This window comes from Ammospiza caudacuta, chromosome 3 (genome assembly GCF_027887145.1).
Source record: "Ammospiza caudacuta isolate bAmmCau1 chromosome 3, bAmmCau1.pri, whole genome shotgun sequence".
NCBI lineage: Eukaryota > Metazoa > Chordata > Aves > Passeriformes > Passerellidae > Ammospiza > Ammospiza caudacuta.
This window is the reverse complement of record NC_080595.1, coordinates 68,491,050-68,518,797: the sequence shown is the minus strand read 5'-3', so window position 1 is coordinate 68,518,797 and position 27,748 is coordinate 68,491,050. Positions and strand designations below refer to the sequence as shown.

Below are 27,748 nucleotides of genomic sequence, written 5' to 3'. Positions count from 1 at the left end.
AATGCTGCTCTAAAATCCTTTTATCATACAGAAAGAATATATTTTATAGCAAGACCTTGATTTAAAAAAAATAAAACACAACAAAACATAAGGCCTAGAAGAGAGAGCTTGGTCAATGGTGTTTTGGCAGAACAGACCTCTCAAGAGAAGCTGGGGTGGGTGCTGGGAAGATGTTTCATGATTCCTTTCTTGCCTCCAGCTTTGATCACTTCTGTCACATTGCCAGATACTGGACAAATGAGAACCGTGAAAAATTCACTTTTGTTACAAAATTTATTTCTGCTCTGTGGATACAAATCCCAAACATCAACAAACAAATTCCAGTGGAAAAATACCAGTCATTAACAATGAAAACTTTTATTATTATTTAATAAATAGAACTTTGGCATTCAAAATTCTAGCTGTAAACCCTACTTTAAAAAAAATTACAAAAAGAGGCAAGAACAACAAGCCTAAAGCTGAGCCAGCCAGTGGCTCCCTTACTTTTTACAATGAACACATTGTGATTAAGTCATGACAACTCTATTTACATATGAGGTATTCTGAGCAGTTCAAAAATTGAACCCAATTTACAAAACTACCAGTCTTCAGGGACTGATCCAGTACATATGTCAGCTGTGCTTTTAAAAGAGAGCTCCAGACACTCCTCCCCACTGAACTAATGATATACTATAATTAATATACACAGAAAAAACACATTATGATTTGTGTTTCCTGCTCACACATCGTATTCAAAGAAGCTGCATACAACAACCAGCCTAACATTCAAAGTGTACACCTAGTACCTATTTTCAGTATTTGTTTCTAGACATTATGCAAGAGTTCTTACTACAAAAGCTTATTAACAAAGTAATGGCAGGTGAGAAGAAAACAAGGTGCAGTCATCAGCACGCTAACAACTTATCCGAAGTTCCATGGGGACATACATTTATTTACTTCAGGCTAAAAAGGCACAAAGGTATGCAGCTGTGGAATTAATATTGCTAGTGAGCTACTGGAATAAATCATCCCTTTAGATAACAACCATTGAGCTGTTTGCAGTGTAAGAACGCAGATTAGTTCAGATCTTTTCTCCACTCATGGTAGAACTCGTCATATCAATGAGAAGAGCACAATTATACTTCCAACTGCACCTGCATCACACCACTGAGAAGGGCAAGGAAAACTGGAGCAAATTGTGCCCTGATGGAGAGAGCCCAGCTTGCTGTCACTGCCCGTACTATGGCAGCAGGTCATGGAGGAAGGGTTTGCTTTCTTCCTTTCCTTGTGCTCTTACCCTTCCCAAGAAAAACCAAAAAAAAGTATGAAACTAAAGACAGGCAGCAAGGGCAAAGGAAGGAAGGAAACCTTCTGAAGTGAAAAGGACGGAATTTCAGCTCTCGAATGACTTCATGCCCACCATCAGTTTCAAATGCTGGAGCCTGAGTGGGTGGTTACAGCAAATCTCCACAATTTCACACACCTGTCACACCACAAAGCTGCACAGCGGAGTTCAGCAGCCTAAATCACATTTACATGACTGAGCTGAGTTACTTCTATATAGTAAATAATTCTATATAGTGAATACATCATCTACAGCTTGTCGGAAGACAGTTACTTTTCATGTCTTTTTCAAAATACATTCTTAAATACAGTAGTTACTGTAAGTATCTTCTAGAGGATCATATAAATTCTACTTGGAACTGTACAAAATGTACAGTTTGCTGACAGCCAGAACAGTACAGTATCCATTCATCTGCAGTTGTTTTCAGCCCTTGGGATTGTCTAATAGCTACAGCAAAAAGTTGTCATGACTAAATCGAAGCAATTCCAATGTTAACATTCGTTAATCACCTCTGTATTAAATATGCTGAATGAGACCACACACACTACATTTTAACCAATTAAACTGTCATGCATATCTTAGACAAAGCTTATTCCATTTAGAGGCATCTGTAAACTGATGCATATATAGTAATTGCTACCACTACAACAGGCCAAATTTTAAGAAATCAAAGCAAAGTACTGTATCACTGTAAATAATCAATTGGTAGTCTGCTTCTTTGGCTCACACATCCATCATTTACCTCCCTACTTTAATCTGACTGAGGCAGATAAACTCAGGGGGTTTTAAATCAAGTGCTTTCAAGTCAACATAAATATTACAGGTTCTGTAACAAAAACATTAGAACACAAGATTACAGCACTGCAATCAAAAGTATTATGAATAAAATGGGATCCCCTCCCAGAGGGACTTTCAACTAATACTCAAAGAGCATAAAAGCTCTGAAGTGCTTGGCAAATATAAACTAGTGATCTCAACTTTGCAGTACAGTATCATCATTAAGCAGGAGGGACAGTGGAGAAATACCAACCAAGCGACAAGCTTAATAGTTCAAAGTGACTCAGAAGATCTCCTGCTCCCCTGTAATTTCTATATTCAACTCCTTGTTATTTCTATCAAATGTAGATTAATGTTTTGGTGATTTTTTTATAGGCACAACATTGCCATCTAAGGAAGCAATAATGTGTAACTTGTAGGTTTCCTCTCTCCCTAATATTTCTAATTTATTATCTGAAATGCTATTGTTGAATTCTGATAGGAGACAGATGCCATAAACTAAAGACTGCCTCACTGCAGGGACAAACCCAACCAACCACACCAGAGGAACGAGCTGAAGCCTTAGTCACAAAAGCCAGCACTGTCAGAGGCACAGCAGACTGTGCAAGCCCATTGGTACACGGATCATTGTTTTCAGTTTTGCGCTGGTATAAAAGTACCCCTCTGATGCAGCAGGTGTGTATCAATGTGGAATTAATATTGTTATGAGCTACCAGAGTAAATCACCCCTTTAGATTACAACCATTGATCTGTTTGCAGTCTAAGAATGCAGATTAGCTCAGAACATCTTTTCCCCACTCATAGCAGAACTCATCACATCAATGAGAAGAGCACAATTATACTTCCAACTCCACCTGTATCACACCACTGAGAAGGACAATGAAGACTGGAGCAAATTATGCCCTGATGGAGAGACTGAAGTGTGCCTACAGAAAGAGTAGAGAAATTTAAAATAAAATGGCCTTTTTCCTTGAAGTAGACACTAGATAACTTCACTTGTGATTTTATCTAGACACTGCTTTAGTGCTCACAGGAGCTGAATCAGTCAGATTAATCTATTTGATAACACTATGTAGCAGTAGTATAAATAGCAACACTATTTTTCACAAATTAGTCCAAGTCTACTTCAGGACAGAGAAAACTGTCAAATAAATAAATCCATAGAGCTAAAAACAATTAAACCACTAAATTATAAAAAACAACATTAACAGTAACTGTTAAACAATAAACAGAAAGCAACACATCACCAGATCAGAAAACTGAAGATATCCACTTTTGCCATAAAACTGTTACCCTAGAATTAACTTAGTTTGAATTGCTAAGCTTTCAAAGAGATTTCTGCTGTTATCCCCACTCCAGATCAGCTGACTGACTTGCACTTTAAGGCATCTAAAACCTTCCTGCAATACCACACAAGTAAGTGATGCATGTATTTTTCTTAACAGTGTGATTTAAAAGCAGTTTTACTCTTTGCAAGTTTTTGTCTCCTTCAGTTAAATACTATTTTCCACCATTCATAACTGGGCAAACTAACTTGCAAGGATGTTCTTGGAAACATCATCTGTCCCATGGGAGTTAAAGAGCACTGCCAAGTGACACTCACTGAATAAGCTATGGAACATGGGCTTACTATTTTATGTAATTGCTTCCTACAAAAATGGAGAAATCAAGATTTGCCAAACAATGTGGAAAATTTTTCAGTCCTCAGATTACCAAGTACTTTACACTGCTAACGGGAAACATTCTGTTTTGAGCCTTCATTTTGCCAAGAGTCAAACACCCGTTTTGTAGTTGTGGTAAAAATGGCTGAGGTGGTGCACAACCTTAGCAGAGGCCTTCAGGAACAAAGTACAGCAACATTTTGAAATGGAAACGACCTATGAGGAAAAAGAAATACAAACACTAAAATACAGTTGTTGGTTGTTTTGGGAGTTTTTTCTTATAGCCATGGAGTAAGCTGCGGTTTTATGTCTTGCAGCTTCTCTGGTTTGTCACAGACTTTGACCTATTCCAACTTCTTACAGCAATGTTGGAGTGCTTCAAATAATCTGGTTAAGCTCTGTTTTATGGACTTGTTGGCATAAAGGAGTTAAACCTGGGGTTTTTCTGCTACTGGACAAACAATGTGGACATCCATTGCTAAAAACATCTTTCTTATAGCCTAATTTTTGACAACTTGGAGAGTAATTACTTTTTGAATGTCCCAAGATTGTTCTAATTGTAATTCTTAGAGTGAAGTGCAGCAGTAGAAGCCTCTGGCTTCATCATGTACAGCCAGACATACACATGCATAGGTTCTTTAACCCTCTCCCCTAAGATCTGAACTCAGATAATGCCACACAAACCCTTGATGAAGGAAAGGACTGAGAGTTGTAGCAGCACGGCTGTTCCAAAGCTCTGGATCCAAAAACTAGGCAAAGTAATAAAATGAGCCCACATGAAGGAAACAGAGTGTCCAACTGAATCATTCTTCACAGCTTGTTCCTACATTCAGTAGTTTGGAGAAGAGATTTCTTGCAGTTTGTACCACTGTTCACACGATGACTGCCCCCTGCACACCGGACTCCCGAGATCCATCACACACAGCGCTCGGAGATGCGTGTCTGGTGCTATTTGCAGCCCTCCCATATGGCTCCTTAATGGAAATGCAAAGACCTGTGACACAGCAGGACCTAGTAAGCAGTTTGCTACAGGACGGGGTGTTGTCACTGAGTGATGCAGTTGTCCCCCATGTCCTGAGCGTAGCGGTCCGACACGATAGTCCTCAGCTCATCGATGTCCTTCCGCAGCTGGCAAACGTCCGACAGCTTCTTCGAAAGGGTCTCTGTGCTGTGGTAATTTTCACTCTCTTCAGATGAGCAGCTCAGTGCTACAAAAAACAACACCCAAGGTTAAAGCTCCAGCAGCTGTGGCCCCTGAATTCTGCAACTAGTCACCTCCTTGGAAATAAGAGGCAGGTCACTTGCTTTCCATCAAGACAAATCATGCTTCAGTGTGATGAAAAGTCTACAAAATAAGGTACCAAGTGAACTTAAACTCAATTCAGAGCCCATCAGTTCTTCTCTGAAAGACATGCTTTTCTGTCTGCACCAAGATCTAGACTTCCTAAAGTCTGATGAATCAGAACAACAGTGGAAAAAAAATGAAAAGAACATTTCTAGAGACTTTGGGGGTTTCTACAGCCACTCAGAAAAGAGGGCTAGCAGGTGTGTAGCAGCTCTTGCTGCATACACACTGTACTTTACCTTTCTACCTTGCTGATGGTTCAGTTGAGCAACCCACCCACCTGATGAATTCTAATTAACATTCAGGAAACATCCAAATATGATACATTCAGGTCAACACAACCAGCTTGTTGGAAGGAAAGACCTAACATAAACTTTGACTGGTTTTAGCGCATTTTAGGGTGTGCTTCTCATTTCCTGGTTAAATTTAACAGCTTAGTGAATGCTGAAGACTAGATGAACAACACAAGCGATGAAGTTACAGGCACAAGGCTTATTTCAAACACCTGGACATCCCCACTCCCAAATAAGACCTATACATATTCAAACAGCAGATGGATATTCCTATCACTTGACCCCAAAGGCTTTAAAACCAAAGCACAAGATGTGGTTAACCCTCACAGTGACTGCAGTGTGTCTCAGGAGGGACAGACACCTGGCTACACACCTTTCATTTCTAGAGCAGTGAACATATCCATGACTGGGTCCACATGAAGAGCCAGCTACCTGCTCTCCTGACCTGGCAAGGACCTGTGCAGTCACATGCATTTAGTGGCCCAGAGGCACTAAGATCCCAGCTTCTCCAGAGAGCTCCATGAGCTCATGCACCACTGCTCCAGCTGCACAGCAAGGGGACACAAGCTTGTCCAGCTGGCAAGTTCAAGCACCACATTAGCTAAACTGTTATTCCTTTGTGTCAAAACATTTATTAAATGCTGGAAAGTCAACATCACTTACATCTGATTCCCAGCAGTAAGGAAAGGTTAGGCTCCTTGCCCTGAGCTCTCTGGGTAAGAATACTGCACAGTGCTTTCAAGTCAAACAAGCAGTGGGACATTTCCTTGAACAACTGGTCTGCTACAGGCATCTTCTCAGACACTGGCTGCTTGGACTGCTCCACCAGCCTCATCTGCTCCTTCAGGCGGGCATTCTCTTCCATCAGTCTTTGGTTCTTTGTGAAAAGCAAATAGAAAAAAGGGGAAAGTTAGTCTGCAGCATTCAATGGAGCAGAAAGTTTCAAGCCACAAATAGCACAATTAAAAATCATTAATTTTCAAGCATATAATCAATATTTCTGTAGCCCTCTAAAGAATAGCATACAGACAGCTTTTATAGGGCTATTTCATGTTGTCATTACTTCTGCATCTTCACCTTTTAAACTCTCACTTCTTTAGACAGGGGTGGTATGCATTATATATCTGCTTGGGAGCCAGGATATTTAAGTACGTAATAAAGCTCATAAAGCCCTACCAAGGGATCTTATTCTATAAGGTTCTTCCTGGCTCTGATGTGATGGGGGGTTGGAATACTAGTGCTATTTTACTTACTTCAGAGAGAGTTTTATTCAGTTGCTCTATATGTCTTTCTTTTTCTTCAAGCTCATTTGTCATCTTCTGAATTACCAGCTTTTCTTGTGAAAGCTTCTCTTGCATAGACTGAAATGAATGAAAACACAGGTTAACGATCTTAAACAACAACAACAAAAAAACCTCCTGCAGTACAGAATCACCTGCTGTCAATTCCCTGGCTTTCACCCATAGAGCTCAAACTGAGAAATCATGAGATACTGCCAAAATGGAATTTTCAGGGTGAATCCAGCATGAGCACAGGTGCCTTTTCTCTTGAAAGTACTCATATTTATTCCACTACTTGGCTTTTAAACCTGCAGATATGTCTTTTCCGGTCATCTGGCAAAATTCAGAAAGAGGAATATTCCAGCCATCTTATCTGAATACTAACAATGAATAGAGACTACATAAACTCCTGGTGCTTTCAAACAGAGAGATCTCTTCAGCTGTGACTTGCCACCTGTAAGATTTACCAGTATTGATGAGAAGTCAGGGAGTAATGAGGGGCAAGGCAGGTCCAACACTACATGAAGTTTTTAAAGGTCTGGCGAGTCACAGGAGGTGTTGCAGCATTGACAAAATTTCCCTGCACATTCAGTTCGACGCCACACAAGCAGTGGGGACTCTTGTCTCACACTTTGCAAAACTGGAAAAAAATGGTGCTAACATTTAAAGACTTAATGTGGACTAAAAAACCCCTAACACTTTATTTTCACGTCAGCAGTAGGAATGAGCAGGCAGAACCCAGATATGATTACTTGTTTTTAAAATCATTTTTGTACACTTGACCTGCTGCTCTTTTAACCCACAGCGTGCCCCTCGAAAGGAAGTGCTGAAGTAACGTGTATCCTAAAGATAAGCTCTTTGAGAGAGCACAGCCACACACACCAGTGGGAGGAAGGAGGCAAAGGAAACACCCTGGGCCAGGAGAGGGCAGGAAATAACTGCTTCAGGCATTTCCTTTGCGTGCTTGCAGATGAGCAGAACTTGCAGTGATGCTGAATTGTTGCCTTTAGGTTTTTATAAACATTATCTACTGAGAAAAATCACCATTACTAGGTTGGACTGAAGGTTCTTCAAGCTCCATCTGTGGCATACAGATGTCATACTTAAGAAGCATGAAGTGAACAGGGCAATGCAATGCCAAAAACACCCTCCCAGCTTCATTAATGACTGTTAAAATTGGAAGATATTTGGAAGATCAAGTTCAGAGACACCCAGTGCCTAAGCTATGATAGATGCATTAGGACTACCACTTATATGTTTCATGTTCATGTCAACAACAGACAAAAAAGGTTTGATTGTGCAGCCTTCTGGAAGGGGGGAGGTGGCAGGGAAGACAGGGTGAGAAATATTAACCTTTCCCAGTGTATTTTCAGAACTACATCTGCCACTAAACTTACATGACTCTGCAAATGAAGCAAAAAACAACTTTTAGAATATTCCATGTAATGTGCACATGTTCAGCTCAGTAACTGCTCCATGTAATGGGAACTACTAGAAGTAGAAATCAGTGTTTATATTTAAAAGATACATCTAAGATCTATCATTCTCTGGTTACCCTCATCTTAAAGCTCAGAAAAAGAACAGCCTGACTGAACCTATAGTGCTAAGTTTTCCATGTTCCGCATGGTGCTGTGAATTCCTTATACTTCACCCTTAATTCTTCCATATGCTTTCCAAAGTTACAATTTGGTGGCAATATTTCCAGCCTGGCACAGTTGGGGTTTATTGTGACTGACAAGATTGACAAGCGTGCTTTGGGTAACATAGGCATTGTACAATCTGACTTCTACTCTCTTTTTTTGTACCAAAACTGTTCGTTTTGTGATATCCAAATTAATAATGTAAATATGAATTTCTCTTTAAAACAGCACTGTCACCTACAATGTTTCTCTTTCTAAAAGTGCACTATATATGCAGCACAGCATCTTGCCAAGGCCAACCAAAATTTTAATTCCTCTCACTCAGAATAACAAATCAATGAAGTAAAACCATACAGGAAGATCAAAATAATTTCACCATGATTACGAGCAAATAGAAACTAATACTGCTTTATATAACTGTTGTCTGAAACACAATTTGTTTTCAGCTTGCAAGTCAAAACCAATGAACTGAAATACATTCCCAAGCATAAATTTACAATGTGGCAGAAGACATGGAATAAAATGAGATCATCTTAGCAGAAGATAAACTGCATCTCTGTGCTGATAAGGGATTTCCATTTCCAATGAGCTAATTTTCAGTGCTTCCCAGGTCACAAGTATGGAAGGCCAGGGAGATCAAGGATACAAAGAAGCTCCTATAGTCTACAAGTAATTTGAGGGCTGACACCACTTTCAAATCTTATTTTCTGTCCTCATATAAAACACCTCAAGAGGAAAAGAAAGAGGAAGTCAGGGAGAACAGAACAGTACCCTGTTCACAGACAGGCACAACTATTCAGCTTTTCCCAATCCAGCTCCCTAAAGTCATGTCAGGCTAAGCACACAAAACACTAAAGATCACTAGTCCCAGCATAAAGGTGATGGTGAGAAAAAGACCAGAAAGTTTAGGAAACATGGAAAGATTTAGGTTGGTAACATACCTAGCAAGCTGTGTCTATCTCTGATAAGCACAACATATATATGGAGCACATACGTAAATAATCTTAACTACAAAAAGGCGCAGAGAACCTCAAAAAAGTTATGAAGTTCAAGCTGAACTTCTTTTTAATTATATAACACCTGAAACAACAGCTACCTGTATTACAATTTTTGCACATACCAGTCTGCTCCATGCAAACATCTCAGTTTGATAAAATCAGTCTTTTTCAAACCTTCCTCAAACCTTGAGAAGCTAAATAAGTCAATTTCCTTTTCAGTTAACATACATACCTCATGTTGCAACTTAAATTCTCCTACTACTTCTCTAGAGATATATTTCACACACTGCAATCTAACAAAACAAATGCTGTTGACAGGAATCAGGCCTCCTATTTACCACGGCAGAGAAAGGAAGCAATTTAACGGTGGGAGACAACTTCTAACAGACAAATGACATTCTAGGAGAGGAATGTGGAAACTAGAGTTTGGCTTCTATATTTGCTGAAAACAGATGTTTGGGTTTGCTTAAATTATCAGCTTTTTCTATGACAAGAAATACCTTCATTTCTAAAAGCTGTCTAATGTTTCTTTTTCTCCACAACAAACAGCAGTCACTGAGTAACTTTCAACACTCTCTTAATCAGATCTATAGAGCTGCAGCTGACTCCTAGCTGACAATCTCTGTCTAGAAAAATCTCTGGCTGCAAGCTGGCTGCCCAACATCCAGCAGGACAGTTAAGGTATCTAAGTGTCAGAAACCAATTGAACAGGATGAAGTGAGATAATTTAGAAAGGCACCTGTCTCTTCTAACAAACTGAACATTGAAGCCCCTAAGCAACAGCGCTGTTGTACTTTGGATGATCCGCTAGACCAGCAGGATAAGGATGCAACATAGCAACAGTTTTTCACTTTTTGATGAGTACCAGTGAAGTGCTAAACCACAGAGATATAACAACTACACCATGAGCCTGCAAGAGAACATGGGTTGACTACAATCCACCCATAAGATTAGCTTTTTGGCATTTCTCCCTTTGACTCCTATTCAGAAAGATAAAATAATAAAATTAAACTCTAGCTATGTCATTCTTGTGAACTAAAAATTCACACAGTAAACAACAGAATATAAACTCTTCCTTACCTGCATGTCCAAAATCAGTCCAGTTATCTGACTTTGTTGATTGTCTATTATCTGGAATATAAAATTCAGCAATTTAGAAAACTTAAATCTCTTCAGATCATTGTCTAAAAATCAGCCTACAGGTGTGTAGACACAGATTCTAAATAGCATCTTTAAAAAAAAACAAATGACAAGACAGTTCAACTCTGACAGAACACAAAATTGATGCAAAATCAGTATTCTGAACAGAGACAGGCAGGTCTTGAAAAGTCATCTGAATTAGCAACAAATATGTAATTCTTTAGTGGGATATTTATTTCTAAATCAAAAAAAAAGAAAAAAAAGAAGCGCAAGATTTAAGGTTAAAGATGCCACCAGCAGATTATCTGCAGACTAACCTTACTGGCTTTCTCATTCTTCTCCTTGAGACTCTCATTCTCACTCTGAAGCTGTTTTGTGTCCAACATAGGAAGCCGAATACCATCTTCCAGGCATTTTTCTACTTTCTGTTGTAAACTGCCATTCAACATGAAAGAAAGATTAGGTGGGTTAATAGAAACCAGAGGGTTGTGTGTTCTAGGAAAAAATCAGAAACTTGCACCATCTTCCCAACCAGAACCATAAAACTGTACCTAGCAGAATCCAGCCTTATGTGATTCATGCACCAACAGTGCATGAATAATGCAAAAATTCTAAACTATTCAAGTTGCAATGGCACTGACAAGGCAGATTCATGCACATGAATGCAGGTTTTATGTGCCATACTCTGTGCTGAGTGTCCCAACAGGCACAGCTAGAGCAGTACTGTGTAGGAAGAGAGGGCACAGAGGAGCAAAGCAAAGCTCTGCAGTGCTCACAGTTGCTCTGTGCCACTGGGGGAAGGGAAGCACAGGTCAGAGGCATCTGTGAACCTTCACAGCTTTGGGAGCATTAAAATCAGATTGTCTCACTGGGGCACACACAACTCAGAGGGGAGTCCAGAATCAAATGCTGTGCACCAGCAGTGCTGGTGCCCCATCCATCACACCCTCTGTGACTCGTAATGGGGAGCCCAAGGCCATTCCTGCCAGGAATGCTCCCACACAAGGGCATGGCCTTCAGACCCTCCATTGCTCAACCCAACCCATACGTGTAGCTACAGCCTCCATCTGCTCACCTTCTCTCAGAAAGGAAATACACTTTATTAGTGCTAATCTTGCTGTTTAATTTAGAAACCAAAGGTCACCCCAACTATTTGTAGGCTTTCAGAAAAGACAGAGTGATCCCCCTCTAGATTAGGAGAGCACGAAGGCCTTCCATTGGTAAGATGGAAACAATGTGTCAACAATTTGGCTTGGCAAGGTGTCCCAGCCAGCTCGCCTTTCATCATGGAAACCTTTCAGGCTCCTGTGGCATGCACCTTTACCCAAGGGAGGGACAACAAACTGCAGGAACATCCACAGATACTTAACATTGATTCTCCCCTGCTTCCCTTGTCCCTTTAATAAAACAAAAATTGTTTAAGTCGGTCCCCTAAAATAGAACATAGTAACAAAGTCTCCATGTCTTACCTGGATATTCTTGGATATCTGTCCCATTTGTTTTTTCATACTTAGGCAAGTTCAATGACAACACACTAGCTACAGCTAAATTTTCTTGTAAATACCTGCACCCTCGATAAAAAGGTAAGAATGGCTGGAATTTCTTGAAATCTTTAACCCTTCCCTGATATATCCATAGCCCTACTGACAGCTTTTATACAAAGCCCCTTTGCCACACAGCTTTGCTGCATCCTCTCTCTGGCAACAGGCTATGATGCCATTGCTGTAGTGTCCCACACCCTTAAAGACAGATAGCAAAGAACACCCTAGTCTCACTCTTCTCTCTGGTATTAATTACAACTTGCCACAAAGCAAGTTGTAAAACCCTTACCATAAAAAGTTATTAGCATTGTAATAGATTAAGACTGCAATAGCATTAGGTCTTGACATCAGGTGGGGAAGCACACCCACCCCAGCAGCTGCTCATACCTCTGCACTGTTGTGACCAGCTCTTTTTCTTTTTTCTTCTGAGATGCCAGCTGTAATTCTCTCTCTCTGCACTGTGACCGGGCCTCTCCAAGCTTCTTTTCCAACTCAGCCATGGTTTCTTGAAGTTGCTTGTTTTTCTCTTCTAGAATTTGCAGCTAACAGAAGGTTACATTAGTGAGACACAGCGTCACACCAGCAGAAGGCCTTGTGTCAGACCACAGCCTTGCAGTGACCTGCTGCATAGTTTCACACCAGTGTCACTTATCTGACTGTGAGAAAATTCTAATATCGACAGTGCTTTCTAAAAGACTGAAATACTTCTCTTCCTAAACGTAAGGGTGAAAAAAAGATATTTTGAAGCAGTAAAATATCAGAGAACAGATTTTAGGGAGCTTACTTATATCTTATAAAATGTAAAACAAACCCCCCTTTACTGTACCTGTTTAGTCTGCCCTTCTATATCATCCAGTGTAGGAAGGTCAGCCAGGTATTTTTCTAATGTTTCAATTCGTCTTTGCTTTTCTTTGTTTTGCTCAGACTCTTTCTGGCATTTCTTTTTCAGGCTGTTAATATATCGGTCTCTAGTTTTAAGCTAGAAGAAAGAAAGAAAGAGTACATGTTTTATGATAACAGTAAAAATAAGCCTGCTTTGGAAGCAGAGGCTGCTAACTCTCCAAGAATTGTACTCTCAGCTGCATGAAAGCATTGGCTAAGAGCAGGAAACAAAACCAAAAGTTATTGCTCCCAACAGCTTCAAGTTACAGGGCCCACATGTGTCCTCAAACCACAGCTGCTTCACCTCGGCCCAGAACAATCCATGTACCTTACGAACTGAAAACACAAAGTTTAATACTTAAAAGGTCACAGACATCTTGTGTGAAAAATCTTTTCCTTAGGATTTTTCCTGCTGAAGCTGAGAAGTTTCAGCAACAAATGTAAACAATGGTTATCTGCTGCTGTGGAATGCAACAGGTCCACCTGGGATTGGCCCATGTTGGACGTTTATAATTAATGGCCAATCAAGGACCGAGCTATGTCAGAGTCCGAGGGAGCTGCCTTTATCATTCTTTTCTTTTCTATTCTTAGCTTAGCCTTCTGAGGAACCTTTTCCTTCTATTTCTTTTTAGTATAGTTATAATGTAATATATATATCATAAAATAATAAATCAAGCCTTCTGAACATGGAGTCAACATTCTCGTCTCTTCCTTCACCTGAAAACCCCTGTGATCACCATCACACTTAAAATATTGCTAATTCTTTCGCCCACTGAGATGTTCAAATGCAACAAATAATCAGGATACATTTTAGCTCCTCTAGATTAGGAAAACAACTTAAAAACATGAGGACCAAGAACTTAAACTACCAAAAGTGGAAGCCAAAACCCTGATTTTGATGCAGTCTGACAATCACATCAGAGGATATCAGATCAGAATAGCTGTTTTCTTAAACACCTTTTCTGTAGGCACCTTGATTTTCCATAAGCCTGGAAAAGACTTTTTGTATTATGTTACATTTGTTTGTATTCCTGGTACTTATTTTGCTTTATTACCTAGATCAAAAAAGCAGAAAGAAAGGCAGGAAAAAGGAGTATTTTCCACTGTCCCTCCCTGCCCTCTCTCTCCTTGAGAGCTTTTTGTTCAGTGCACAGAGTGGATGGGTGTTAAGGGGCAAATCAGGACTGTGCTACAGACCATGCTGCCAACACAAGCACTGCTGCACAGGTCCTCACCACTGCTTGCCAGTTCCTACACAGGGAGCAATCCAGGCAGTAAAACTCACAAAAGAGGAAGCAGCAGTATGCAATTTCTGCTCTTCCTGCCTCAGTGAAAAGCATACTGAGGGTTCACAGGAAATTGTAAGGCAGAATTTAGAGATGAATTATGCATTCTTCTTTGTCTTCCCACCAGACACTTCACTATATCACATTACTTGTATCCCTTGAACCTGATTTAATATAAATTAAGCCCAGTAATTAAAGAAGATGAGGTTACAGTGACAATATATCCCTAAAACACTAATTAGGAACCCCTTGGTCAATGGCACATTCGTGCTTGCAATAAAGGAAGGCTGCAAGTGCATTCAAAGCTACCCCTGGGAATTCCATACGCCTGCAAAGAAACCCTGTCTCCAAACAGTTCCAAGAACACAGATATCTTTGTCTCATTCTAAAGTCCACTCTGAACAGTCTAAGAAAGCTACAAGAGAATGACTCCTGCTAAATAGGCTCATACAGGCTGGTAAGTGCATCTCAAAGCTTGAGGGCTGCATTTACAAACCACACTAAAAATAAGGATTTAATTTGCACAATCTATGCTTTAAAATTATATTTTATTTACATAATGAACACTACAAGATACAATACTGAACAGCTTTTTTTTTTTCCTCAAAAGCTTAACTGATACCTTATTAAAACTGTTACCACGATTAACATTTCACCTAGTATCACTTTCTAGGGTATATTCTCTGCAAGTCCGGATTAATCCATTACGAACACCTGAAATCATTACTCTTTTTTCTATCATGGATAGTTTAGTGATGTTTTGAAAATAACTCGGACACACATATACCAAGTTGCTTTCTAGCAAATATATGCCGCTGCAACAGTGACAAAACGAAATGTGGATCAGGAAAGACACTTACTTTCTCCTCCATCTTCTTTTTCTCCTCACTGGATTTGTTTGAAAGCTGTTTCACGATTTCACTGAGTTGCAGTTCCTTGCTCTCAGCGGCTGCAATCTTTCGCTCAAGCTCCTCGAGGTGGGCTGCTGATCTTTCTGAAATGTGAGGTTGCAGTGGTGTGCTCTCATACTGTGGTTGCTTATGAAAAGAAATAAAATAATCACACAAATGAACACACACACACACACACTACTGTACACTTGAACTGCAGAGCAGAAAAGAGTCCCGCATTTTTTTTTAGCTGTCAGGAAGGGTGGGGTTTGATTTTTCAAACATTGAAAGACACGGCAACAGCATGAGTTTTGGGAATCTGAAGCAAAAAGACAAAGAAGTTGGACACCTTTACACTCATAATAAATGCTCAAGAACATTGTGTGGCTACTTTCCCCCTCAGATTTATGGAGCATTGAACAAAATAAATCCCTACAAATGCAGATAAAAAGCATTTTCAAAACAAATTACTACCCCTGCTTTATCATACCATCTCCTGAGAAGAAAAACACTTTAAAATTGCTATGAATATACTGAAGTAAGAGACACTTTAATCTCAAGATCCTCCTAAAGCAGAACATCAATACTAGTCAAGGCTTAGAGCCATCACTCAGGAACAAGCCTGAGACTAGAGCTACAGTCAGAAGGCAGGTCTCCTGCCTTTTGTTCTATATAGCAAAACTTCTATCTTCACTGCCCAGAGACAGAAAAGCATGAAATGAAGTTGGTTGCACGTGGGATGAAAAAGGAGATGCATCCCATTAGGCTTTCAATTTCAAAATTCTTTTAATAACATAAATTGGTTATCTTTCAAAATACTGTCTGTGTAATTTCTTTAACTAGCGACATTCCTTCAGCAAAGTATTAAAAGATTAAAACCTTCATTAAACTAGATTTGCTTCTATAAATTTGTCTTATAGAAGGCAAGCAGAAAATCAAATACAAATCAAGCAGAAACCCAAATACATTATAAACTTTCAATCTCCTTTAAATTATGAAAGAGGAATGCACCTGCTGCTTTATTTGAAGCATAACATACTATGATATGTGCACTAAAATTTCAGTTTCTGCAATATTGTTTCCTTTGTTTGTCTGGGTTTTTTGTTTGCATCTTCTCTCCCACCCCCCCCCCCCCCCCCCCAAAAAAAAAAAAATCTTAATCTACAAATTAGGTTAAGATCAAATTAAGTTAAAACCTTACATTCTGAAGTATTTTGTAAAAGAAAATCTGGAAGCAACAAAAGCCTAGACATTCCTAGGTGTCTCAAAAAGTCTGTATACCTAAGTTCAACTGAGGCTCCCCTTGAATTTCTCTGCTGTCACACAAACCACAGTCTCAGCTTATGTACAGCTGTGTTATTCCAAGTACACAAATAATGTCATGCTGAAGCACCCTAGCTGAGATCCTACTGCAGTGCTTGTGACAGAAAAAGATAACATAATAAAAGAGGGATAGAAAAGCTATTTCCCTGCATATCTGCCTTTAACAATCCCTTGCTGCATTGCCTTTTAGATATGCCAAGGCCTGGAGATGGAATTTGTGTGCTGTAAGCAGCCACAGTCTTCACACTGATCTGCATTTCTTGGTGAACCTTTGCTACCTCATCCTTATGCTACTTGATATCTGTGCTAGGCAGATGAAACTTAGGACAAGTATACTCAAAACACCACCAGACATTCCCTTTCAGACTAAGTGCTCCCTAAAAGCACTAGACCATATCCTTTTCAAGTTCTTGTCAAAAGGTATTCCACCAGTCTATTTGCCTTCTCATATCTCCTCCATCCATAAAATCTAACCATCTAACCAGGAGAGCAGTACCTCCTCCTCTTCAGAAAACTTCTCATGAGTTATTTTCAGATACTCTGCTAGCAAACTATTTTTTCTCCTACTATCTCCCTGTAGAACTACCATACATGGATGCTGTTAAAACTCTTACAGTGTCACAATCTTTCATTGCTGTTTTATTTTATCAGACTTTATCTTATTAGTCTTCAAGTATGAATAAGACTTGAACAAAACTTAGATTTCTGCAAATATAAAGTAAACTACAACACTTAGAAGGTCTTCTCTACACAATTTGCAGCTATGCAATTACACAGCCATCAAGAGTCACAAAAGCTCTACACTCTGGCCGGCAGAAAATTGTGAAGATGCTTTTAGGTGCCAGGTGCTGGGCAGTGGAAAACTTTGCTGAAAGAAAAGCATTCATCCTACCTGTAAGTTAGTCAGGTATGGTTCTTCGCAGTTCACAAGATGGCTCAGTCTTGCATGTTGAGCTCGTATTTCATTCTCCCTTATCTTCTGATGTAAACTGTTAATTTGCTGATTCTGCCTGTAATACACAAATTTAAATTGGGGAAAAAAAATGAATGGAACAGAGAATAGAAAAACAGATATCTTAAGACTTATACTGAAGAATACACTAACAATGGTATTCAACTATCCAGGGTCTACACTAGCCGTGAGTTTTTTCTCACTGCAGCCAGACTGCAACTGCAGAAATGCAATTTGGAAACTCTTATCAATTTTGTGTGGGTTGAGGGAGGCTTCTGTTGCCATCTGCTGCCACAGTTAGAAGTATAAGCAGGGAAAAGCATACAGAAAGCAGAACAAAACCAAACAAAAATGGCACCTTCACTTCACTTGGACTTTTGCTTGGCCCCTCTCTTTACCAAAGCTGACTTCTGATAAAAGCTGAGGAGATTTACAAATCAAGAGGAACAAAAAGAACTTAAGAAGAAAAGGCCATTACATAAGATAATCAGCACAGCTTCCCTACAATGTCTGGCTTTTTGCTTTGCTTAAGGCTTTCTCAATCAACTGCTTTACATCAGATGTACCTTCCCCTAGGGTAAAATACTGCACTGTGTGCTACCACAAGTACCACGCACCAACTGCTTGGCCAGTGTACAGCAGGAGCAGCATCAGCACTGTATCATTATTTAATTATAACACAAATTGTATCATTGCTTAAATCATGACTGCATTTGAACTAGGCAGGACTGCAGGGCAAACACGTGCCAGGCTTCTGCCCCAGCACAAGTCACAGCCCCATGAGGTGTGCAGCCACTCTCCAGGGAGCAATAGGCACCTCAAAACCTGACCCCAGAGTGGAGTTGTCAGCACCCACTAGAAACACACAGAGACCTTTTCAGTAAGCCTTAAACCAATTTTGTGCACTCTGTAATTTTCCTTCTATTTTATTCTAGGATATATTTGCATGCAAGCAAGAAATTATTTTTTCACAGTTTCACCTAAGCATGGAGCATGACTGGCTTTTCTGAAAACAATGATGCTGAACCCAGGTGACTAAACCCAGTATTAAGAGGAGATAAATGGCAAATACAGGTTAACTTCAAGGGAAAAGACCTTTCCTGTGCACACACTGGAAAAGCAAATCCTGCAAAGTATATAGAAAAATATCAAAATCTGTTGCTTTTTTAAAAATTTGGAAGGGTTGTGTTTAGGAAGAACATCTTGGAAACATTAGAATGTGTTCAAAAAATATGCATTATATAAGCTATAAACTAATACCAAATATGTATTAGTTGGAAGGATGCCAACTGCAAATTTTAGTAGGATGCCAAAACCCAGCTGGAGGGACCGTTCTAGCTACTCGCATTCTTCTAGCTAGTCATCAGCCAACTGTACCCCTATTATTTGGTTTACAAAAGCTAGAACATATTTTAAAAATATTGAATATAGTAAAAGTTATTTCTCAGCCAAATGTGTTAAAGAAAACATAACAAGAACATTTTTTTTCTGTTTCCCTATTTTTATATGTATAAAGAACAGCAATGGATGGAAAACCAGTATATGTAAGTTGCCATTTGTTGGTACCTTAGAACAATTTATTGAGCATGAATGCATAAAGAGAACGTATTTATGTGACTCTGTAGAAAATCTTAAAATATTTTGTATCAGCACAGGTGATTTTGAGGCTTCCCTATTCCCTCTACTATCTAGATTGAACAAGCTTGTACAAATACAAAAGGAGTATGCGACATCAGAGGGCTGTGCACAATTCTGGTTGTCATCTGTAAGATGGCACTACAAACAAAAAGCTTCCAACTTATTTTGGAAGATTAGGTAAAGGAATATGCTCTTAACTTGTTAGAGACCTTATAAAAGCCCAAAAATTTGTACAATTATATGAGAAAATATGAAGTCTCAATGACTTCTGTGCATGTCTGGTCACAGAGAACAAAATTATTTAGTATGAGTTATTCCAACCTATGAACTGAAGCAAATTTTTATTTTTTTATCACCTTATTACTTCCTAGACAGATCTATTAAAAATTCATTGCTTTAAAATTATTTATCCATTCATCACATACCCCTTGAAACCACTACAGGATTTTCTGTTTATGGCTGATTGTAATTTAGCGGTGCCTCCCCTCCCAGGCAGGATTTCAAGAGTCTGAACACTACAGCCTGGAGAATATGTTTTAAAATATTTTTGAACTACCAGTGTAGTTGGAACTACATGATTATATTTCTTTTCATAATCCTTTCCCTACCCTACCAAATCTCTATTGCAAAAAAAGTGAGACAGGTTAATCCAAGATGAGACAGAACACAGAGTTTAACTAGCTTGCTTCTTTTCACTCTGCAAAGCACGAAACTCTTCATTATATAACCTTGAAAACAAAATACACTCTAGAAATGTTTTAAGGCTGTGTAGACCCCACAACTTCGTCACATAACAGCTTCTATGAAAACAACATTAACCTCATGGCACCCTGAAACAAACACTTTGCTGCATAACCAGAGGGTCTGGTTTATTCAAAAGAAATTTCAGTTGCTCTCAAAAACACAGGTTGTCTATTACAGTGGGAACACTGTCCTCAGAAGCCTCCCTATTAGCAATCTATCAGCCCAGCACTTCCAAAAAGCAAAACCAAATACAATCAGCCTTTAGCATTTAAGTGCCTCCAAGTTTCTGTCAAGCTCCTCAACCTTTAGTGCTTCTAGAAGTCATCTGAGTACACGTGGGCACAGCTCTGGGCATGGGGGAATCTGACAGGAATGCAGCCTTCAGTGCACAGAAACCAGACCTCACCTCACACATCTGGGGTCAGTGAAAATGCTGTACCTAGGCACATGGAAACTGCTTTCCTTCACAATGTCCTTATTTTTTTCCCCATAAGTGCACGTTACAACTTTATGCTGACAGCAAAGGAAGTCAGGTGTACTATGTGAGTGTCATGGCACTTTTCACATGGTTTCATTCAGCCCCTTTGTACAAATGCAAAAATCACTATTTTACTTCAAGTGTCCATCTTGACACATCCCCTCCCCTTACACTCAGACTAAAGTAGAAGAGAACTGGAGGCAATACCCTGATCCGAAGTCATCAACCAACCAAAGGAACTCAGAGCTGAGAATTTTGTTTAAATAAAATAAAGTTTAAATATTAAAATAAATCAGAAAAGACAGGAATAAAAACCATCCTTTTGGAACAGACATTTTAGTGTTCCTTATGTAAACTGATCTTCCAGAAGGAAATGACATTAAAAGATGCATAAACTGTAAATATTCTACCCAATAACTTAATGCGAACATGAGACTAATGACCTTGTTTTCACAAACATTTCTGACACAAATCTTTCCAGCTGTCCCTCAAGGTGTAATATTATTTCCAGAAACTGGGGTTGGCAGGGCAGAAACAGACAAAAAGAGAATCTAAACTTCTCTCATGGTAGGAAAAGACCGCCGGGAACAGTTACCCACAGAAGAGTTGTGCATTGAAGACATCTTGTCTTTTTCTTCAGGTATAATGATTTAAAGGGATATTTTTTTCCTTCAGAAGGTGCCTGTTTGCTATATTTTTATCATCCTTTTTTTTAAAAATTTCACTGATATACTGGACTATGCCTTTTCAACCCCTTTTGAACCATAAATAACCTGAGATCAAATCCTCCCTGTACTGCTCTCAGGTGCAATCTTTCTGAGGGAACTTTGCAGAACTGGTAGGTTATCCAACAACATACAAGACTCAAGTGGTGGTTGTGTGCTGCTCTATGGTCTCCTGAACCAGCTTTTATGTCCCAGTTTCCACATGTTAGACATTCTAGTTAGATTATTCACAGAAAGCTCTATCATTTTCACAAAGTAATGGCTTTGGCTTATTTCCAGGTCTTAATAAACACACGTTTTGCTCCTTTTTTTTCCCATTACTTTCAACATTCTTTATTTTTGTAAATAAAACTTCAAGGTTTCAGTCATGCTTCACTACTTCAGATCAATGATATTTTGTTAGGAAGGAAAAATTAAAAACCTGTCATGGCAGATTGTACCATTCTCTCACCTTTCCTAGAATTACCAATTTCCCAGAATTGCCACCCCTTCATGAAATCCTAACACCAGAGATTAGGCTACCAAAGATGCTGATTCTGTGTAATTATTTCCTTGGCATTTGAGGAGGGTAGTATTCCTTATCTGTCTTTCTGCCTGCCACAAACACTTCAATTCATAATCTCCTCATCCTGTGACTCTACTTAAAAGCTGTCTAGAATTCAGAGGAAAACTTCTAATGCTACTTGACCCTAACTAAATCTATTGAAACTAGCAAAAAGAAAGTTAGAACCATAACTATGACTTATCAATGGAAAGAGGAAGGTCTTTATTTTGATTCAATTGCAGTTCTGTCCTTTAGCTCAAACAATCCCCTTTGAAAATTCAAGGATGAGGATGTGGGGTAGCAGAGAACAGCAGTCAACTCAATGTGCACAAGCCTGGACTGTCTTTAGAGACCAGCATTAACAAACTACTTAATTTAAAACTGATTCTCCTCAAGTCTCAAAAAATATTTGTATGACATAACTGACATTCATATCGTTTTCTCACATTCACACAGGACAAGTGTGCACACATGCTTATACAGACACTCACATATGCATTTGTCTGGAAATAAACCATATTTCTCAAATCTGGGACCAGTTCACCCATTCTCCATAAGCCCATCTTAGAAACCCACATCTGCCAGAGAAGCACTTCATCCCCCCAACTTCTAAGCTATTCTTCTTAACTTTAATTTTTAAATTAGCATACATTTAAGTCCCACACTCTAAGTCAAGGTAAGACCAGTATCTTCAAACAATTTAGGGACTTTAGAACAGAGCTTCCTCCACCACAGAGGGGACAGTAGTAACTTCTTAAGAAAACAAACAACAAGTGATGCTTACCTTCAAAAGTCACAAGTTAAGAAGAATTTTCTGCTTTAGGTGAAAATGTCTGAGCAGACTTCTTCAGAATCAGGATACAAAGTAAAATACAACATGGATCTATATTACAGATATAATTTATTCCATACTGCAGCTGAAGGTACTCTGCTTTGTTTTGTTGCTTAAGAAGTTGGATACAAATTTTTATATCCCTTTGTTTTAGAGGCATGATCTCTTGGGACCAGAAGTCCAACGTGCAGAGTACTGATAGGGAAAGAGATCCTTAGTACACAAAGTCCTAAAAACAATGTGAACACATTTTACGGAATTTGGAAGATAATGCCAAAGAACGCAAGCATCAGCAAAGTTTAGGAGAAAAGATCTCCAATTTCCTATGCAATAAAGTCTCCTTTTTTTGTGAAATTGTTCTAAGTGAACCTTTCTTCCAGTCAAAGCAGAACTTATCTGAAGGAAATAGGGGAGCAATACATTGGGGAGTTGAGACATGATTTCTGCTCTGTATGGATTGGTTTTTCATGCTATTTTTGAATGACTTTTCTGAAATGCATAAAGTTTGAAATGCTTGCCTGACACACTAGCCTGAGGTGACCTAGTGCTAAAGCAAGGCAAGCAAGAGCACAGATAGTAACTCTACTTTCTCAAAAGCCTTGTGCTACTTAATCAAGGGAGTGAGGCATGAGAGGGACACAGACACGAACATCACTTTTGAGAGTGGGCTGCACTCTCCCTCCCATGGTGGGAGCTCTTCACCTTCCATAGTCTCCTGCCAGGACAAACACAGAGCAACTCTTGAACCTCCCCTGCAGTTCTCTGCCAAATACTAGAACTTCCTACAAATATTTAAATCTACAGAATACAAAATAGTTTAGCACCAGCTCCACAGAGAAGTATCTGGGATGGCAACTGACCAAAACTCCCCAGTGTTGTACTGCAAAAAGCAAACACCACCGAACCACGGCTGATGAAAGACAAGCACTCAGCCTGAGGGAGGCCAGTTTGGACACTTCATAGAAGACGTGCTCATCAGCTGGAGAGATCTCAAAACATAACAAAAACTACTTGATGACTAAAAAACATTACCCAGGAGGAAAGATTAAGTTATAGCAGGAAAAATTTTCTAACATTTGAGCTAATTAATCACCAAACTGCCCAACCCAGAAAAGCTACAGAACATCTGGTACTCCACATACCAATAGTGTAACTATCTAGTGACAGCACTACTGCTTGCCTTTCCCAGGGCCTGGCAGCCGGGTTAAATAGGTGATTTCTAGCCCAACATCCTCTATTTATTGCCAAGATATAGGTTATTAGATGAAAACTAATTTCACCAGTGTAACTAGCATTCACATCTGAAAAAGTGACCTTTTAAAACAGCTAAAATTATTACTCTGTAACAAAACCTTCCTGAACATTTACCAGCTCAAGACATACAGAAGCCTCATCCACAAGTTACCTGGGTAATTTGTGATATTGGAAAAAGATAATGGCATCTTTTAAACACTTTTATTGGAAGCAAAGTGTATTTCATACAGCAAAGCACTCTGAGGAGGTTCCTTGCAGCCCCACTCCCTGCACAGGACTCCCTGTTATACAAGCATGCACTCACCACATGGGTGGTATTAAGCTTCAGGTTCCTCAAAAATGGCATCAAATTATCACTCAGGATATGCTAATGCTGCAGATCTTAACAAAAAAATCAAAATTAAATGAATTACAGCTTCATACTAGCATTAAAATGAGTACTATCTGTGCACATACAGCTTCATGTCATCTACTGAAGTCAGGACAATTTGATACAAGGCAAAGAAAATCTACTTCTTTTGTCTCAGTGAAAACTTCTAATCCTAATTCAGATTTGGATTCAAAAGTTAATGACTTAGCAAGTCATTAACTCTTTAAGAATGTATATGTTGTTACAGTCTGAGGGATAAAGGGATAAGAGTTATTCACTAAAATTGCACTTCCAAATCTGCCTGTCCTGTTCAAATGTACTTATGCTGTCTGCAAGAGAACACTGCATGCACAAGTGTTATTCTCAGCAGCTTGTGTCATATGTCCAGATATTTGGCATTTATTCATGTACCTACTACATGCACCCCCTGCCACACAAACTCTGCCAGGACCACACCAGAGATATCCACAGTGCCAGGTCAGCCTCAAAAGACATTCAGCATTGCACCAAACCCTGCAATTTCAGTGGTGTTAATGTACTGAACAGAGGAGCAATGTGAAGAATTAAAATGCGATGCTGTGATTTTCTAAACCAATGCAAACACTGCTGGCTCCCTCTGGTGCTAAATATAATGCAGTGTTACACACTAAGCTGCTAGAGAAATAAGGCAATGATATAATCCAATTATTTTGTACAGCAGGTGACAGACATTACAGTAATAAGTGTGGCAGCAGGAAATTTCCTCTTACAGACTAAATCCTTAAGTCCTCATTCATGGCCTGTGTAACAGTTCTTATGTGGAAAAATCATGAGACACACCTTAAAGAAGTGCCACTGTGTTCTGGTATGCACACACAGAGCAGGCCTGCTTTCCTGCACCATGTTTTTGTTTCTGAAAGTAGAGTCTTCCCCTCATTTTCTTAAGAGTAGACTTAAAAAGCATTTCTGGTTTCTACTTATTAACTTAGCAGTGACCCCTAGAGCAGTTTTAAAAAGCAAACCAAAACCACTTTTCAACCCATTCATTTATGCAGTGTATTACTCAAATTAATGCTAAATAGACTACACAAAATACATCAATTTAGTTTATCTATTACTAAACCTGTTCAACACAGCATACAGATTGAAAATCAAGGTACTTGTTCTATTCTCAGGCTCAAGTGGCTCTTTGGGATTTTAAAAACTTTAAAATGCTTGCATTTCTAGTGACACACCAAAGTATCCAAATCTTATGATTCAAACTGTTAAGCATTACTCCTTGAATTGTTTTTTAAGTATTAGAAACTTACTTGCTACTATTCCTATCTGGTAGATTTCCAATGCAAAAGAAGGAAATGTAATAATCTAATCTAGAAGGGCTGATTTTTTTGCCTTTTTATTTTTGTGTGGAAAGAAGGAAAGCAGGCAGCATGTTTCCCTTTCCTTCTGCTGTTTCTCCCTTTTTTAACAAGGCCAAGGTACAACAGCCTAAAGATACTACTCTGTACAGAGTATCCATTTCCTACATATCAACAGATTTAATAAGCACTGCTATCAAGAACAAGGTGTGTGATGCTAATCTTCTCAACTTCCTCCATAAGTGGGACCAGTACAATTCCCAACAAAAGTGTTTAATCTTTAAAAAAAAAGGGGTAATGACCCTGGGGATGAAAGGGAGGCTGGTGACAAGGGCAGGAGGGAGGCATTGCTGGTGTGCCTCTTTCCATCCAGCTGTTCCTTGCACTTGCCAGCAGCAAACAGCTGGGTCTGGGGCACCGTGCCAGCTGCTCTCCCACTCCTCTGGCTACCAGGCAGCAGGAGGTTCAGACAGCTCTTCTGAGCTCCTGTCCCCTCAACTACCAGATTGTGAATTCAGCATACAACTTAAGGAAACTGCACCTTTTATAACTCTCTGAAAACCACATATACAAAGAGTCCTCTCAGCAAACACCTTCTACCTAACCTCATTCAACAAATTACTTTCTTCTCCATTTGCCCAAAACATAAATTTTATTCTGCAGTTTAGCTACCACCATGTTGAATTAACTACACTTTAGCAAACTTTGTTTTTTATTTTAGGTCACTACTCCCAAAGAAATTCAGACTCTGAAAAGAAGTTTAAATTAAGCTCAGGAAGACCAAGAGTTAGAATACTTAGGTTTACTCCCAAATACCATTCTAAGCTCAGTGCAAGAAGGCCCAGTGCTCCCACGTGCTAAATGAAGGTAACACCACATTTTCATTTAGTGCTGCTTTGTGCCTTGAAGAAAGGTAGTTTTCACACTTAAGCCTTATTACACCCCATCTAATAAGAAATGTAACACTAGTGCTTCTTAAATTTTAAGGTTTTTGCACAGCAGATATGTACCATTTTCCTCATGAAGGAAACCAGAAGTATTTTTATGTATCACAGAAAGCACTATCTCTTCTTTAAAAAAACCCTGAACAATCTGTTGTTAAAACTTCGTAAATATGCAACATCAATTTGTATTAATCTTGAAAATACAAATCCACTGATGTTTTTATTTCATTTAAAAATACCTTTTAGGCAAATATTTTGCTCAAATGGAAATTCAATATTCAAAGAAGAGCCTGTTCTGTTACACTGCATTATTACAAATTACAGTATTTAACACCAAGTATCTACTTGAATATGTAACATCGCTAAGTGGTCTGTTCCATTTCAATAGCTTCCAAACTGTATGTTTCCTTTTCAGCTGAATGAAAAGAAATTATCTAAGCAGACTTCTGGCGAGAAATCCTGAAGGAACTGTATTCATTATCAGAAAGTCACACAAAAGAAATTACTTGTACAAAAAAAGAACCAGCACACCGTCACTGGGTATCAAGAAATAGCTTTTCTTCCTCCACGTGGACAGTATCAGGTAACATTAGCAGGCAGCCAGGTTGCAGTCATTTCAGAAACTACCTCCTTGACTGTAAACACACTTTCAGTGTCAGAAGAGCAACACCAACTGCATTTTCAGCTGCCAGTGTGTAACAAGCCTTCATGTGGAGTGCACAGGATGGTAAGCCCAGCAGAGGCTGTTGTTATTACATTGCAAGGGTTCCATATTGTTGTCCCCTTATTACAAGAGTTTCATAAATCCTTGATAGTTCTCATGGACATCTCCTCTAGGCACTGACTCCTCCTTGTCCTCACAGCAGCCAACTGACTCCAGTTCCCCTCAACCAACCAACCCACTCTTTTATAACACTCTTCTTATTGGCTACAGCTGTGGCCTGTTAAAGTCAGGCCTGCTCCTAATCTTTAATAATTGGCTTAGCTGCAACTTCTTAGGGGTAAGATTACTTTCTAGACTACCTTTATTTGCTGCTATTCTATCCCCCTACAGAAGACCACCCCAGCCATCATGAGCAATGCGCTCACAAACACTGCAGACAGCCTGGGCCCCAGGAGGTGGGCTGCAGGTTTGCTACTGCAGCATTACTACTGACATAGCAAGCCTGAAAAAAGCCCACTGTAATTTAGATGGCCTTTAAGCAGCTGATCAAAAGGCTCTGACAGAGGAGATGTAAATAACAGCCAAAGATGTTTCCATTTTAACTTCTTATCCCCTTGGGAGATCACCACCTCTTCAGGAGAGCTGGCAGAGTGGGTGAGCCCATGCCTCAGTTCCTAACTGTGCCATCTTTACTGCAGCAGCAGGTAAACACACTAACATCCTAGATCCAACTGGGGAACCCAATGACAACTTCAGTGATTGCTGAAAAGCCACCACAGCTTCTCAGCTACTGGCCAGAGTGCTAAGGGACAGAAATACCTTCAGCCCCTGCAATTCCTCATTCGGTTGCAATAGAGGAATGAACAGATCTTACACAAGCATAATC

General features: G+C 39.4%; 1 protein-coding gene across 1 annotated transcript in view; it reads right to left on the bottom strand.

The window, feature by feature from the left end:
* Positions 1-285: 285 nt before the first annotated feature.
* CEP85L (centrosomal protein 85 like) overlaps positions 286-27,748 on the bottom strand; it is a 105,021-nt gene continuing 77,558 nt past the window's right edge. Inside the window, exons 5-13 of the mRNA XM_058800987.1 lie at positions 17,273-17,390; positions 15,028-15,204; positions 12,826-12,978; positions 12,387-12,541; positions 10,776-10,893; positions 10,399-10,449; positions 6,654-6,761; positions 6,064-6,277; positions 286-4,970 (exon numbers count right to left, since the gene is read on the bottom strand). Of these exons, the coding sequence (XP_058656970.1) occupies positions 4,807-4,970; positions 6,064-6,277; positions 6,654-6,761; positions 10,399-10,449; positions 10,776-10,893; positions 12,387-12,541; positions 12,826-12,978; positions 15,028-15,204; positions 17,273-17,390 (1,258 nt within the window). The 3' untranslated portion in view covers positions 286-4,806. The remainder of the gene's footprint in view (positions 4,971-6,063; positions 6,278-6,653; positions 6,762-10,398; positions 10,450-10,775; positions 10,894-12,386; positions 12,542-12,825; positions 12,979-15,027; positions 15,205-17,272; positions 17,391-27,748) is intronic.